Raw genomic sequence first — 15,630 nt, forward strand, 5'->3', positions numbered from 1 at the left:
CGCAGCACTGGCTGTTGCAATCACTTGGAGAGTGAATCATCGGATGGAAGATCTTCCTCTCTGTCCTCCTCTCTGTACATCTACCTTTACAATAAAATAAATAAATCTTTAAAAAAAGGCTTCATCTGAAACAGAGAGGAGTGGTGAGAAAGGAAGCAAGGTGTAACAGGATAAGGTGTCCATCAGAACAGGTGGCCATATCTGCAGACATAATCAGAGAGAACGCCCAGAAAGAACATTCAGACTGGGAGAGCAAGGTTACACGGTTTGATGGAGAGAATGCACCTGCCGGGCCAGGCGGGCAGCTCAGCAAAGAGCTGGGAGCTGAACCTGTGGTCTGTATTCACACTGGAGCTTACAAGGGAACAGGATCCAGTCCTTGCCACTATTTCTCCTTCATCTCCTCCCTCTTCTCCAGGACAAAGGGCTTGCTGGGTGTGAAGCAGGTAAAAGTCCTCCCGAGGTTGGACTGCCCAAGGTTATCAGGCAGATTCCCCAGGGATGCCTTCCTTAGAGAAGTTGGGAATCACTTGTAGAATCGTGGGCCATGAGGGTACGGGGAATTGGCAGGACTCTGAACTACTGGGCAGCTTCCAAGCTGTGTGTCAGAGGCTGCTGCATCCCTTTCACTTTTCCTGAGGCCCCTCTCACACACTTCCTACCCAATGGCCCCACTTCCCACACAGTGTGTTAGGCCCCTGACAGCTATGGGGGGATGGTAAATGAAGGGACAGATGCTTGAGTGAAAAGGTATGTGGATATCTGGTCAAGACCACATCCCCTACCGAAGTCTGGGTCGAAGTTTCAGTTCTGCTTCGGACGCAGGCTTCTTGCTAGAGCGTACCTCAACTAGCTGGGTCGCAGGCACCCACCCCACTGAGAGATGTGAGTTTCAGGCTGAGGGCAGCCCCAGCTGCTGTGAGGGATGGAAGATTATGTCTGATTATGTCTATCTCTGTGCGTGCCTTTTGTGTAGTGAGAAAGAGAGGAAAGGAAGGAAGGAAGGTAGGAGGGAGGGTGGAAAGGAAGAGGGGAGAGAGAAGAGAAGAGAAGAGAAGAGAAGAGAAGAGAAGAGAAGAGAAGAGAAGAGAAGAGAAGAGAAGAGAAGAGGGAGCTTCCCTCAGGAGATGGGGAGTACCACTTGACCGGAGCTTGGGCTCCTGGTCAGTCAGAACCAGCCCTGAGCAGCAGAGGATGGTTGGATCCTGGCTGTTGTGCCTCGGGCTTCAGGGAGACCTGGTGCTGGGTCCAATAGCACTGAATCCAGGTGGAGCCCAGAGTATTGACACCTCCACCTCTCCCACACCCAGGCTTGCTCAGGGGTCAGCGCAGTGACCAGGGCCTGGGCTACACCTGCCCTTCTCTCCACCTTCTCGCAGTTCCTGCCCAAGCTACTTCCTGATTAGGCAACAGCAGTTACCCATAGCACATCCATGTTGCCAGGAAACAATCCCCATGATCTGTGTACACGGAGTCTCGGGGCTCCTCAGCAGTGCCTCCCTGGGAGCAGGCACAAAAGAGCAATGTGTCACCAAGCGTCGCTGATGGACTGCGGTAATGTTTTATCAGCCAGTGCCAGGCCAGGGAAGCCTGCGTGTTTGGGGATTAATCCTGTGGGCTGGCTGGGGTTTAACTGGCTTTGACAAGTCCCTCTTAATTCATTCACAAAAATGCATGCTCATTATTAGCCCCATTTAAGTCACTTGATCAAGCCACAAGGTGGCAGGAGGAGCTCCTGCAGGCTCCCTCCTCAGGCCAAGCTCCAGACATCAATGACTGCAACTGCCAACAGAGCTTGCAGGGCTCCCGTGTCACCCCAACTTCAGACCACCTTTCTTCCCAGGACCTACATCCTGGGAGGGCTGCTCCCAACAGGGTGTCAGCACCCTCTCTCAGCTCTAAAGGTGCGCCTTCCCCTCCTACCCTCCAGCAGGGTTCTCTGAGCCTGAAGGTCCTCCCAAACTGTTCCACTGTGTTCTGTGTTGCCACCAAGTCAAGTATCAGATGGGATGCTGGGATTAGGGGAGGCATGAGCGGGGCTTCCAAACCCACCATCCCAGAGATACCCTTGGGACAGATGGGCTCCTTGTGCCTGTTAAAGCAGCAGAAGATGGCCCAAGTCCTTGAAATCCCATGTGGGAGATCCAGAAGAGGCTGATGGCTCTTGGCTTTGGATTGGTTCAGCTCAGGCCATTGTGGCCATTTGGGGCAGTGAACCAGCTGATACAAGATATTTGTGTTTCCTTCTCTCTATAAATCGGCCTTTCTAATAGAAACAATCTCTTTAAAAAAAAAAAAAAAACATGTTGGGCCCAGAGGCGTGGCCTAGCGGCTAAAGTCCTCGCCTTGAATGTGCCAGGATCCCATATGGGTGCCGGTTCTAATCCCGGCAGCTCCATTTCCCATCCAGCTCCCTGCTTGTGGCCTGGGAAAGCACTCAAGAATGGCCCAAAGCTTTGGGATCCTGCACCCGCATGGGAGACCCAGAAGAGGTTCCTGGTTCCCGGCATTGGATCGGCACGACACTGGCCGTTGCGCTCACTTGGGGAGTGAATCATTGGACGGAAGATCTTCCTCTCTGTCTCTCCTCTCTCTGTATATCTGACTTTGTAATAAAAATAAATTTAAAAAAACAAAACAAAAAAAACCCCATGTTGTATACTTCATTGTGTACTTCCTGCCCCAAAACCATAAATAGTAAAATTCAAATATCAAAACATAAAGACATACATATATATATGATGTAGAAATAGCTGATTCTTTATTAACGCATCAAATGGTGAGATCTAGAAGGCAGGACGAGTAAGAGCCGGAAACATGACTTGACGACTCAACTGGGCTGCTGTCTGGGGGGGAGGGGGCTTTGCACAGAAGCCGAACATCTGTTTCTTCCTGTGACAGCCATGGCTACAGTTGCTGCTTCTACTGGACTCACACGCTAAGCTTTAGTGACAGGGGAGTAAAATCAAAGAATTTTTTTTTTGTAACTTTCATCTCAGCTCCAGGGTCTCCCCAGTTTTGTTCCTGGACCATGGATTTTTAAAAAAGATTTATTTATTTTTATTACAGAGTCAGATATACAGAGAGGAGGAGAGATAGAGAGGAAGATCTTCCATCGGATGATTGATTCTCCAAGTGGCCACAATGGCCGGTACCAGGAACCAGGAACTTCTCTCCAGGTCTCCCACATGGGTGCAGGGTCCCAAGGCTTTGGGCCTTCCTCTACTGCTTTCCCAGGCCACAAGCAGAGAGCTGGATGGGAAGTGGAGCTATTGGGGTTAGAACCGGCACCCATATGGGATCCCGGCATTTTCAAGGCAAGGACTTTAGCAGCTAGGCCACGCCTCCGGGCCCTGGACCTTGGATTAAGAAGGATAAAAAAGGGACAAACACAGTGGTGTAGTAAGCTAATCTTCCACCTGCAGTGCCAGCATCCCATAGGGGTGCCAGGTGGGGTCCTGGCTGCCATTAATCCAACTCCTTGCTTGTGGCCTGGGAAGCAGCAGAGGATGGCTCAAGTTCTTGGGTCCCTGAACCCAGGTGAGAAACCTCAAAGAAGCTCCTGGCTCCTGACTTCACATCGACTAAGCTCTGGCCATTGCAGACATTTGGGAAGTGAACTAGCAGATGGACTATCCCTCTATGTAATTCAGCCTTTCAAATTAATTAATTAACTTTAAAAAAAGATAAAAGGATGGGGCTTGCTCTGTGGTACAGTGCATGAACACTGGCACCCAATGTTGGAGTGCCAATTTGAGTCCCAGCTGCTCCTCTTTCAATCCAGCCTCCGTCTAATATGCCTGGAAAGCAGCAGAAGATAGCCAAGGCACCGGGATGTGGCATCCACGCAGAAGGGAGACCAGCAGGTTGGAGTTCCTGGTGCCTGGTTTCCTGGTTTGAGCCTGGCTCAGGAGTGAATCAGCAGATGGAAGGCCTTCGTGGCTGTGCCTTTCAGGAAAGGCTGCCTCCTGCAGGTGCTCTGTGAAGACCACGTGAGCTGAGGGCTGGAGGTAAAGTCCCAGCACCAAATGGCACGGTCACAGTGCAGAAGCAGAGGAAAGCGCAGGACTTTTCTGTGTGGGTTGCACTCCCTCTCCCTTCCCATACCTTCCTCCAGGGACCCAGGGTCACTGCTTCAGGCACTGGGGGTTGACCCATGGCTGAAAGGTCCGTTTTGCTGGTGGGGAGAGGCAGAGCTCAGCAGCCTGGAAGTGCCCGGGGGAAATGTGGGTGGCCTTGCAAGGGCACCCAGAACGTCTGAGGGGAAGAGCCACAAGGACCCTGAAAGAATGACTTTTTAAAATCCATGCATAGTTTCTTTCTTTTCTTAATGAACTTTTCAAACAACTTATGTACATGAATTTCCCAGTTGCTGTTTTATATCAAAATATATTTACTGTTTAATTCCGTCTTCTGGCACATTCTACACACACATTCAGCAGAAAGCAACATAGGGCAGTCTGCTCAAGGCGTCCTCCAGCCCACGAAGTGCAGCAGCTGCGGGCCACATGGGACACCCACGTCGGCCTCTGTGGACCTCTCTGCCATACCCACAGTGCCCCGGACCCCAAAGGGCTCCCAATCCGAGCCCTCCCTCTAGATCCCCGCTGGGGAGGGGCTTCTAGTCAGTGCTGGGGGGTTCCACAAAAGGCCAGGAGAAAGTCTGCAATGGGCACACTGCAATGAGGGGCCAGGCAGCCCGCGGCCCACCGCGTGGACCTGGCCGCTTTTCCGAGCTACCGGCTCAGCTTCCACCCATGCCACTCTCGGTACGGAGGGCACCAGCCGGCACCAGGTACCTCTCAACCCCCGTTGGCCTGGGCTCTGGCCTCGCGAGAGCGGTCCGTGGTCCCAGGTTCACAGGCGATCCGAACAGCAGCGAGGCGCGCACGGCGGTGAGTCTCCATGTCCTGTCTCCCATACCGTCCAGACCCCCGCTCCGGCCTGGGGGAGCGAGGGAAGCCCCATATCCTGTCCCCCATACCGTCCAGACCCCCGCTCCGGCCTGGGGGAGCGAGGGAAGCCCCACACTCCCCGGAGAACGCACTGGGGCCGAGGGGGCGCCGCCTCCTCCGCCCACTCCGTCCCTCCCGGAGCGCGCCGCCCCCTCGCGGCGATGGCGGCGGCGGCGGCGCACGCGGCCCCTTTAAGCGCGGACCGCCCCGCCCTGCGCCGTCGTCTCGGCGGCCTCTCGTCCAGGCCGGGCCGCGGCTCCCGCCGCCCAGCGCAGCCCCGCCCGGCCCGGCCCCGCTGCCGAGCTGCGGCGGCCAGCGGCTACCTCGCCTCGGTTAGCATCAGTCGGCGCGGCTCCCGGCCCGACCCGCGCCCCGGGGCCGGGGCCCCGCCGCCCCAGGCCCCTCCGCGCCCCGGCCCCGGTCCCCCGGGCCATGAGGCCTCGGCCCCGCCGGCGCCCGCCGCGCATTCGAGGAGATGAGGCTCCGCAATGGCACCTTCTTGACGCTGCTGCTCTTCTGCCTGTGCGCCTTCCTCTCGCTGTCCTGGTACGCGGCGCTCAGCGGCCAGAAAGGTGAGCCCCCGGCGCCCGCGGCACCTGGGGCGCACCTGGGGCCGACCGGTGGCCGCGGGAACCGACCCGGAGCCCCCCACCATCCGCATCCCGAGCGCGCGGGGGCGCCCCTCCTTCCTCTCCCCGCACTTGTTTGCTGCTGAAATGACGAGGTGCCCCGGCGGTTTGGGCTAGGCCCTGGGTCCATGGCGGTCAGTGCCCCATGGGGTGCTGGCTTTCGGCGGGTACCGTTATTTCCCCCATGCTAGGGGTTGGAGGGTCCGCCTGGCTTGCCGAGGCCCCCGGGAGTTCTCTGGGGGCGGAGACACAAGGTCACAGAGGTGGCCAGTGTTCCCTGTAGTCCAGGGTGCCACCCGGGAGCACCTGGATGGGAGCAGGTGGGAGCCCTTTGGACCTGCTGTCCCCAGACCATGCCCCTCCAGAAGTTGCACGGAGGAGGCAGTGAGCTGCCCAGGGTAATTTGTTGTGGAGTCCCCTTGAGCGACCTCCGCCTCCCCACACCTGTCCCTTGATGTGTGAAACTTGATGAAGCTGCCTGCCCCCTCCCCCAGCCTGCCCTCTGGTCTGGGCACTGGACAGGAGCAGGCCTGGGGTCTGCTGGTGGATTTGCAGTTGTTGGGCCTAAGTTGGGCCTGCTGAGGCCCTCTGAGCTGTTGTCCACCCAAGCCTGGCCATGAGGCCCCCGGAAGCTGCTTCCTTCCTGCCTCCCAGCCTTTCTGCAGGAGGCCTGAGCTACAACAGGCAGAGAGGCCAGTGACCCTCTCTTGCCTTCCTCTTAGGGCTTCCCTATTTCCTGCACCTCGCCCCAGGCCTGAGGGTGGCCTGGTTGACCCCTCAGGATCCATCCCAGGTCCTGTAGGAGTGGTGGCCAGGACACTGTCTGTAAGGAACCCACCTGGGCGAGGGCCTGACCACAGAAGGGGAGTCCGTTGTCTCCAGGTGGGTCCCCTCCTGAGGGGAGGACAGGAGGGGGTCCTTGGGAAAGTGGCCATGAAGGCAAGGCCTGAAGGGTGGGAATGAGTCCTTGAGGTCACATCCTCAATTACAGGGGCCACCCTGGGAGCTCTGTGTCTTGGCCGGCTGGCCCCAGTCAGAGAAGGGCAGGGACTCAGTACCAGAGGTCCTTCTCCCACCCCCAGGAGCCCATGGGACAAGGAGAGGGGTGGCCTGGGGCTGCCCCCTATCTAGGGACTGTCAGTGAATCTTTGGGGACCTCAAAGGAAGCTGCACATCTGAGCTATTCTGTGACCACTTCTCTTTCTTACCTAGCCAACTCCACGGCCAGTGCACAGTGCAGCTGGGCGATGCCAGCTAGAAGCCGGGTTAGACCCTGGCTTACAGTCTGCAGCAGGCAGGAAGAGGAAATGGAATGGGAGGTGTAGCAGGTGTCCCAGGGACCAGTGAGGAAGGGGCCACCAGGAGCACAGAGCACCCTGAAGGGACTCCTAGACTCCCGGCAAGGTAGACCAGGGAACTCTCACACTGGAGAAGGGCCGCCCTGTAAGCCTCAGCACCTGCTAGAGGGGCCCACCCCCAGAGAGGCTTCAGCCATCCAGGATGCCCACTGGACTTTGGCAGCCTTCCTGGCAGGATGCAAGGCCCTAAAGGAGCAGATAGCTGTCACTCTTCCAGGCCCCACATCACCCCAGTGCTCTCTCTGGCTGACCCTGTCCCAGCCCAGAGCCCCTCAGGCCCTGCTCCATCCTACCCACTGCCTTCCCAGCTTCTGACTTGGACAGGCAAAGACAGTTGCATGCACAGTCAGAGGGTTGAGGGTTAGAACAGGGCCCTTGCAGGGTCTGCAGTGTTGTGGGACATGATGGAAGGGAAGGTGTGGGCAGGTGCCCCTGGGAGCATGGGGTCTGTCAGTTCCCGGCAGCCAGCTAGTCGACTCGGACCTGGGGGAGAGGGGAGACCAGGTGGTTCTGGGGACCCTGAGCTCCATACACTGGGCTGGGAAGCCAGGGTGGGGTTCCTGGCAAGAGCCCTGGTGCCCCAGTCCTGGCCCTAAGGCTCCTCCCATCCCATCAGCTCCCCCCCAGCTAGGCCAAGGCAGTGAACCCAAGTGGTGGCCTTCTAGGGTCAGGTTTCCAGGGTAACCTGACCCTGAGTGCTCAGTTCCAGTAACCTGACTCCCATCTCCCTCCCCAGCTGGGCTGTTCTGGGGCTGTTCTGCCTTTAGTTCCCAAGGGAGGTGGTGGGAAGGAGCAGGTGAGCTGCTGCTGCTGCTGGGACCAGCTGTGGCTTACCTCAGTCCCACTCCCTGGGCGCTGTCCGTCCCAGGGAGCCATCTCTGCTGCCAAGCAGCCCTCCCCCTGGGCTGGCCCAGAGGTCCACATTCCAGGCCACTCCCCATGCCAGTCTTGGATCTGGCTGGGCGACCCAAGGCCTGGTCTGGCAGTTTCTCGCTTATGCAAGTGGGGGAGTCGGGTAGTGCCCGAGGTGAAGAATGGGCACCCTGTGCCCTGGCTCCCTCCTATCTGCTGGGAGGAGACCGGGGAGGCTGGCTCTCCCCCAAGGCCTAGGGGTGGGTGCAGAAGGGAAAGGCTGAGGCTGAGACTTAGCCAGAAGCAAGGGGCTCGGTCTGAGGCTGTTGCAGGTGGTCGCAGGGCATCCCGCAGGGCCAGAGGCAGGCCCCAGCCCGTGCCCTGTTAATGGCTGTGTTCTGCCCACAGGCGACGTGGTGGACATCTACCAGCGAGAGTTCCTGGCGCTGCGGGACCGTCTGCACGCAGCTGAGCAGGAGAGCCTTAAGCGCTCCAAGGAGCTCAACCTGGTGCTGGAAGAGATCAAGAGGGCTGTGTCTGAGAGGCAGGCCCTGCGGGAGGGTGACAGTAACCACACCTGGGGCCGCCTGACAGGTGAGCTCCGGAGCAGTACCAGGCTGGCTAGGGCTGGGCACCGCGCAGGTCCCAGGCTGTGCCATTTGACTTGTCCTATTCCGATCCCTCCTCCCGCAGAGGACCCCCGGCTGAAGCCCTGGAACATCTCACACAGGCACGTGTTACACCTGCCTACTGTCTTCCACCACCTGCCGCACCTGCTGGCCAAGGAGAGCAGTCTGCAGCCAGCGGTGCGTGTGGGCCAGGGCCGCACCGGAGGTAGGGGTGTCCCTGGGGAGTGGAACGAGGCTGGTGGTGGGGCATGAGGGGGGATGGTGTCCAACATCACCATCTGCACCCCGCAGTGTCGGTGGTCATGGGCATCCCGAGCGTCCGGCGCGAAGTACACTCGTACCTCACCGACACGTTGCACTCGCTCATCTCGGAGCTGAGCCCACAGGAGAAGGAGGATTCGGTCATCGTGGTGCTGATCGCCGAGGCGAGTGATGCAGGCATGCGGTATTGGGGGCGGAAGACACTGGAGGGATCCAAGCCCGGCCTTCCCTGGGCTCCTGACGGGGCTCACACCCTCCATCTGTGGGGGCTTCTCTATTCTGAGCCCCTTCCCCCATCCCATCTTCTGGGCTACTTGGGTTGGCATCTGGGCTGAGGGAAGGTGCCTGATATCTCCACAGACTGACCCTCAGTACACTTCAGCAGTGACAGAGAACATCAAGGCCTTGTGAGTCCCAGCAGCCCCAGACAGCTGTGGTGGGAGGGTTCAGGGAGGCAGCGCAGGGGTAGGGCTGAGGGGTGGGGTGTTGGGAGGGGTCTGCAGTCAACGGATTAGGGTCTGGTGGGATTTGAGGCCTCCAGCCCCTGGAGGTAACATGTCCCAATGCAGTTGGCTTTCTGTTTCCACCACCCAGGTTCCCCACGGAGATCCACTCGGGACTCTTGGAGGTCATCTCCCCTTCCCCCCACTTCTACCCTGACTTCTCCCGCCTCCGTGAATCCTTTGGAGACCCCAAGGAGAGAGTCAGGTACTGGCATTGCCCTCCTAAGCGCCCTGCCCTCCTGTGCCCGGAGCCCATCTTTTGGGGCCTGAGTGTGGGGCACTGGCCTGCAGTAGTTCTGGGTCTCCATCCACCAGAGGCTCCCGGCAAGTGGGGAGGGAGTTGGGAGGGTACTTCAGGCACTTGGTGGCCTGTGGGTGGCAGCTGCACCAAGGTGTCAGCTCCTGAGGCCCCATCTGTGGCCCCATAGGTGGAGGACCAAACAGAACCTCGACTACTGCTTCCTCATGATGTATGCACAGTCCAAGGGAGTCTACTACGTGCAGGTCAGTCCTGGGACCCTGGGTCGGGAGCCCTGCCCCTGTGCCCACTGGTGCCCATCCTGAGTCCCATCACCATCTGCCTGGCCCCTGTACAGCTGGAGGACGACATTGTAGCCAAGCCGAACTATCTGAGCACCATGAAGAACTTCGCCTTGCAGCAGCCCTCTGAGGATTGGATGATCCTGGAATTCTCCCAGCTGGGTTTCATCGGTGCGCCCTGCCATCCTCACCGTGCCAGCCTGGGCACTACCCTCTGCATGGGGAGCTTCCCTTGTGTCAACACTGCCTGAATCGCACCTGTGGGCATAGTCCTGGCACCTTCCCTGGCCTTGCACCCTGTGGGTCAGGAAGAAGCAGTGAAGGGTAGTGCTGCCGGCTCAGCATGGTTGGCTTTATCCCGGTCCTCCTGTCCCCACCCAGGGAAGATGTTCAAGTCACTGGACCTGAGCCTGATCGTGGAGTTCACACTCATGTTCTACCGGGACAAGCCCATTGACTGGCTCCTGGACCATATTCTGTGGGTGAAGGTCTGCAACCCAGAGAAGGATGCGGTGAGCAGAGCTTTGCAGAAGAGGGGCTGAGCCACCATGGGCAGTGCACACCCACCCACCCGTGTCCTGTGTGCGGCCAGGCTGAGCCCAGCCCCGGGGCCTTCTTCTTCTTCACAGAAGCACTGCGACCGGCAGAAGGCCAACCTGCGCATCCGCTTCAAGCCATCACTCTTCCAGCACGTGGGCACACACTCCTCGCTGGCCGGCAAGATCCAGAAACTGAAGGTAAAGGTCAGCAGGCGCACTTGCCTGGCCGGGGAGTGGGGCAGCAGGCAGAGCCAGGCCAGGGCTCCTGATCGGCCGTCCACGGCTGCAGGACAAGGACTTCGGGAAGCAGGCGCTGCGGAAGGAGCACGTGAACCCGCCGGCTGAGGTGAGCACCAGCCTCAAGACATACCAGCACTTCACCCTGGAGAAGGCCTACCTGCGTGAGGACTTCTTCTGGGCCTTCACGCCGGCTGCCGGGGACTTCATCCGCTTCCGCTTCTTCCAGCCACTGCGCCTGGAGCGGTCAGTGCAGATACCCACAGGTCCACCTTGGGGTGGGGAGGGGCAGTGTGGCCCCAGGAGATGACCTGGCTTTGCCATGTCTTAGTTTCCCTATGTGAGAAGGGCAGGTTCCTGTTGGGGCAGTGTCTGCCGAGGACTAAGGTAGTGCTGGTAAATGCCCTGGGAGAAGTCTGCCACCCTATGGCGTGGGGCCGGGCTGCCTCCCAGCAGCTCACAGGCCGGCCTGGCCGTAGGTTCTTCTTCCGTAGCGGGAACATCGAGCACCCAGAGGACAAGCTCTTCAACACTTCCGTGGAGGTGCTGCCCTTTGACGTGAGTGTGGTCGGGCTGTGGGTGTGCGTGGCAGCACGGGTTTCCTGTGGCAACCAACTTCAGGGCCTTGACACTGCTACCCCCACACCCCCAGAACCCCCAGTCCGACAAGGAGGCGCTGCAGGAGGGCCGCGTGGCCACTCTGCGCTACCCGAGGAGCCCTGATGGCTACCTGCAGATAGGTGAGTGCGGGAGGGCAGGGTGGGGCTGGGCTCGGCAGCCCCCCGGCAGCGACTCAGTGCTGCCCCATCAGGCTCCTTCTACAAGGGCGTGGCCGAGGGCGAGGTGGACCCGGCCTTCGGGCCTCTGGAAGCGCTGCGCCTCTCCATCCAGACCGACTCGCCCGTGTGGGTGATTCTGAGTGAGGTGAGGCATGGCCCAGGGCCGGGGTGGGGCCCGCTGCCTCCATAGCCACCTGACAGGCGCCCCCTCCCCCCCATGGCTCCTGCAGATCTTCCTGAAGAAGGCCGACTGAGCTGCAGGGCTTGGGATGGAGGGAGCCCCGCAGCGGCCCGGCCGGTGTCCTCGCTGCGGCCCCCGGAGGGTCGGGTGCGGATGCCCACTCAACGCCAACAGCACGGCTGCGCTGCTGGGCTGGCCTGGGGTCCGCCGCTGGCCCGGAGGCCCCAGGAGCTGGTGCTGCCCACCAGGCCGGGGGAGGCAGGGGGCCCCACACTGTGCCTGAGGGCCGGCCTAGCCGCCCAGATCGTCCGCCGGGCCGCAGCAGAAGAGCTTCCCCTCGGGTGCCCGGTCTCCGGCGCGAACACTGGAATGCATATACTACTTTATGTGCTGTGTTTTTTATTCTTGGATACATTTGATTTTTTCACGTAAGTCCACATATACTTCTATAAGAGCGTGACTTGTAATAAAGGGTTAATGAAGCATGTGCCTCCAATGTGAGTGCTCCCGTGACCGCGCACCCCCCAGTGGTGCCCTGTAGGGACCTGGTGTCATCACCGGGGCGCCTTACCCTTGGGTCCCCAAGTCGGAGGAGACCCCCTCCCTGCCACTCCTACTTGCTAAGATCTGCGGAGCGGCACGGGATGAGGAAGCAGCCCCTCTCCTCCAGGGCCCGCCCACGCCCCCTCCAGGAAGCCTGCCACACCGCGTCCCTCTCCGCCTCGGGGAAAGCAGTTACACAAACTGAGTCCAGTTACAGAAACTTTAATCAGACGCCTGAGGCAGAGGCGGGGCACCCGCCCTCTCCTGAAGGCTCTCAGGCCCAGGGCAGCAGCGTCCTGAGCCGGCGGAGCAGCGCAGCGCTCAGCGGGGCAGGGAGGAAGTGCAGGAGCAGGCCGAGCGCCGCCAGCGCCACCAGCAGCCACAGCGCGCCGGCGCTCTGATACAGCGGGGCCAGCCTGCAGCGAGCGCCGGGCGGCTGGGATCAGGCCAGCGCCCCCGGCCTCCGCGCGGCCCTCCGGGAGCCCCGCCCCCGAGCTACGCCCCGCCCCGCCCTCAGTGGGCCATGCCCCACCCCGTCCCGCCCGCCCCCGAGCTCCACCCCTCCCCGCGCGGCCCTCAGCCAGCCCCGCCCTCCCCTCAGGGAGCCCCGCCCCCTGCCCTCTGGGAGCTCCGCCCCTCGGGGAGCCCCGCCCCGCGCGGCCTTCAGGGAGCCCCGCCCGTGCTCCGCCCCCCGAGCTTCGCCACGCCTCTCACCGGAGCTGAGCCGCGCGCGCGTAGCCCTGGAAGTAACGGAGGCGCGCGAACAGGTAGACCAGGCCGCAGGTGGCGGCGGCGCCTACAGGAGGGGGGCTCGGTGAGCGCCTGTGCGCGTGGCCGAGCACCCCCCACCCCGCGCGCCCCTTCCTTGCGCACCGACCTTCGTGGAAGTAGATGCCGGCGACCCAGAGAGCGGCGAGGAACAGCGGGAAGTACTCGCTGCAGTTCACCCTGCGGGCGGCGGGCCAGACGATGCGTAGCTGGGCCTGGCACAGGACCCAGGCACCCCCGGGGGCGACCCTGTCCATCCCGCTGCCCGCAACCCCTGCTGCCTCACTGGGCTCGGTAGACACGTTCGAAGCCGGGCGGGCCGGTGGTGAGCGGCGGTGACACGCGGAAGGCCCTGCGCGCAGAAATGACCTGCAGGGAAAAGTAGGCTGTGGGCAGCGTGGGGGAGGGCGTCGTGAGGCGTGGGTGGGAACCTGGGTCTTCGCGGGGCTCCACGCTCCAACTTCCTCATGCTTGGGCCTACCCTGTGATGCCCGGTGGGGAGGGCACAAGAGCACCTGCCTGGGCTCCAAGAGTCGTTTGACTTGCAAAGCAGGCAGTGTGTCTAATTTCCACCAGTTTTCCTAAAGGGCCCCCTGAACAGGAAGTGCCCTCACCAGGGTGTCCCTGGAGGTCTCAGGGGGTCTCTCACATCTTGCTAGAGTGATTCTGACAGTGGCTGCAGCTGGGACTCCACCACCCTCCCCAATCCACTGTGGGTAGCTGGCCCCTAAGGGAGCTCAGTAAGCAGGACCTTGGCCCCAGGGGTGGGTGCCTTCCTGGGAGGCGTTTAGGCCAAGCTCTTGCAGAGCCAGCCCGAGTGCCTGCCATGCCAACTCAGTGCAGGCCTGAGGACCAACCTGCGGGTGCGGCCAGAGGCCAAGCCAGGCCGATCCTGGGTGCACCCCCTGGGGTTGCCTTATCCTAGCCCACACTCGGGGCCAGCAGCATGCCTTCTGGAGCGTCTGAGATAAGGATGAAGTGGGCACATGTGGGGGTGAGGCAGGTTGGGGAGCAGAGAAGTCCTGCCAGGCCACAGGATGGGGGCCTGCTGCTTGAGACCACTGAGGAGGTTAGCTGTGCCCCAGGCGCATGGTGGCCCCACTCATTCTCTTATCCTTCTAGTTCCTAGCTCCCACAGCTCAACAGACAAGTAGGCTTCCTTCCTCTGGTCTAGGGACCACCAGCCTGCACACGGTCCCCTACGTCAGGCACTCCTGTTGGCTGTGTTCCCGACCCAGGATTCCTCAGCTCACCTCCCACCCCCTCTCCAGCCTGGGGTGACAAACACCCCACCTCCAGCTGGCACTCAGGCCAGGTGCCTGAGCCACCCCCCCCCCCCACAGGAGAGTGCCCACCTTGCAGCAGGACTCCTAGGAGGGTGACAGTGGCTAGGAGAGCCACCTCGTCCTTCATGGTGCCGGAGACAGGGCCAGCCATAGAGCTGTTATCAACACATCTAATGCACAGAGGAAGGGCGGCCCCAGTGCCTCCCCGCCCTTCTCCACAAAGGAACACAAGGAGGAGGGGGCATGTGATCGGGCCCACAGAGCCAGGGATCCCAGCTAGGCTGGGAGCCAGAAACCAGACTGGGACAGCCTTCCTACTTCCTCCCACTTGTTGTTGTCTCTATCTATGCATAGACCTGACCTTGGTAGAGCCAGTGCCATCCACCTTTGCCCATCCCTACTTGGGGGATTGCCTAGCTGCAGTGTCTCCCTGGCCCTTCCCAGTTCATCCTGGCTCCAGTCCCAGGCATGGGGTCCCTACCCCTGGCCTGTGCACACTGCTTACCTGTCTCTCTGCACTTCCTTTGCAAGGCTGCTCAGTAACACTGGACTCGAACTGCAGAGCCCCGACCCCCAACCCCAGGCCCCCAAAGCCCCAAGGTCTCAGGTCCTATAGCCTGCACTTGTGAGCCGAGACTAACTCAAGATAGAGAGCCACAGCAGCTCTGAGGTCGGGGCTCTGAGGGCTGTGCAACCACCTGAGCATACCTCTCCTGCATGCTCCCAGGGCCGCTCAACCACTTCCCCTCCTGGTCACAGCTGACTTGACGTGAGTTTTGGTCAGAAGTAGCAAGGGCCACAGGCAAGCAGCAGGAAGGAAGTGTGGGGACTGCCCTGGGCAGTGGAGACACCCTAAGTCCATCTGCCTGATCAGTCCTGTGGCCCCTGAGCTCCATCCAGCTTCCCCAATCAGCCTCCTTCCATGTGAGCCCCACAGCTAAGAGTGCAGCACTGCGACCTGGTGCCTGCTGTACCGTTGCCTGCGTCTCACAGCCTGCACATGCCCACTGCCCATCAGCACCCCAGAATGCCTGATGCTCCCAGCCTGGGGCTGTGGGGACTTCTCACGGGCCGGAGTGGTCCCCACGCCTGTCCCTGGCACCAGGCAAGCTCTGGCAGGAGCAGTCATGCAATGAGAGCCAAACACTGAGCTGCCCTGACCACAGGCCTTGTTTTGGTTTCTGCTCATGTCCTGGTGCAGTGTTTCCTGTTTGCCCATTGCCTGATAATGGCCATGCGTCTCTCCCTGCTAGTATGGTCTTGGCATTCCTTCAAAGCCCATGTGTATGCACATATCCAGTGTGGGCCCTCATTTCCTCTTAGGCCAGGAAATCCACTTACAAAGCTGCAGACATTCACCTTTCCCTGGCTTCTCTGCCCACATTCCACTACTGCTAGGTCTCACCTCTCCTGGAACTCCTGATAATACACAGACCAGAAACAACATTATTATATCCATTGTCCCATCTAAGCACTACACAGAGACCATGCTCCAGGGATTACCTGTCCTGGGTCAGCCAAGAGTTGAGGTGCCAGAGTTAATGGAAGCACCTGACCAGAAAGAGAGAGA

The 15,630-nt window shown here is 60.4% G+C and overlaps 2 protein-coding genes across 3 annotated transcripts; one reads left to right on the forward strand and one right to left on the reverse strand.

Annotated features, from left to right (window-relative positions):
- Positions 1 to 5,183: 5,183 nt before the first annotated feature.
- MGAT4B (alpha-1,3-mannosyl-glycoprotein 4-beta-N-acetylglucosaminyltransferase B) lies at positions 5,184 to 11,946 on the forward strand. Of its 2 annotated transcripts, none has more exons than XM_058668828.1 (15): positions 5,184 to 5,527; positions 8,203 to 8,388; positions 8,488 to 8,628; positions 8,715 to 8,848; positions 9,045 to 9,091; positions 9,279 to 9,392; positions 9,616 to 9,691; positions 9,784 to 9,898; positions 10,109 to 10,239; positions 10,357 to 10,464; positions 10,556 to 10,749; positions 10,998 to 11,061; positions 11,156 to 11,243; positions 11,315 to 11,427; positions 11,513 to 11,946. In XM_058668828.1, the coding sequence occupies exons 1-15, from the start codon at positions 5,431 to 5,433 to the stop codon at positions 11,534 to 11,536; spliced, it is 1,632 nt and encodes a 543-aa protein (XP_058524811.1). In that variant the 5' UTR covers positions 5,184 to 5,430; the 3' UTR covers positions 11,537 to 11,946. The 2 variants fall into 2 exon arrangements, with proteins under 2 accessions (XP_058524811.1, XP_004599534.1); XM_004599477.2 differs by having other exon boundaries at positions 5,185 to 5,527; positions 10,983 to 11,061.
- A 330-nt stretch (positions 11,947 to 12,276) lies between these two features.
- Positions 12,277 to 14,343, reverse strand: LTC4S (leukotriene C4 synthase). The gene is made up of 5 exons (XM_058668831.1): positions 14,130 to 14,343; positions 13,061 to 13,160; positions 12,884 to 12,954; positions 12,721 to 12,802; positions 12,277 to 12,422 (listed from the first exon to the last, which is right to left on the reverse strand). The coding sequence occupies exons 1-5, from the start codon at positions 14,209 to 14,211 to the stop codon at positions 12,281 to 12,283; spliced, it is 477 nt and encodes a 158-aa protein (XP_058524814.1). The 5' UTR covers positions 14,212 to 14,343; the 3' UTR covers positions 12,277 to 12,280.
- Between the last annotated feature and the right edge of the window lie 1,287 nt (positions 14,344 to 15,630).

This window comes from Ochotona princeps, chromosome 9 (assembly GCF_030435755.1).
Source record: "Ochotona princeps isolate mOchPri1 chromosome 9, mOchPri1.hap1, whole genome shotgun sequence".
Lineage (NCBI taxonomy): Eukaryota > Metazoa > Chordata > Mammalia > Lagomorpha > Ochotonidae > Ochotona > Ochotona princeps.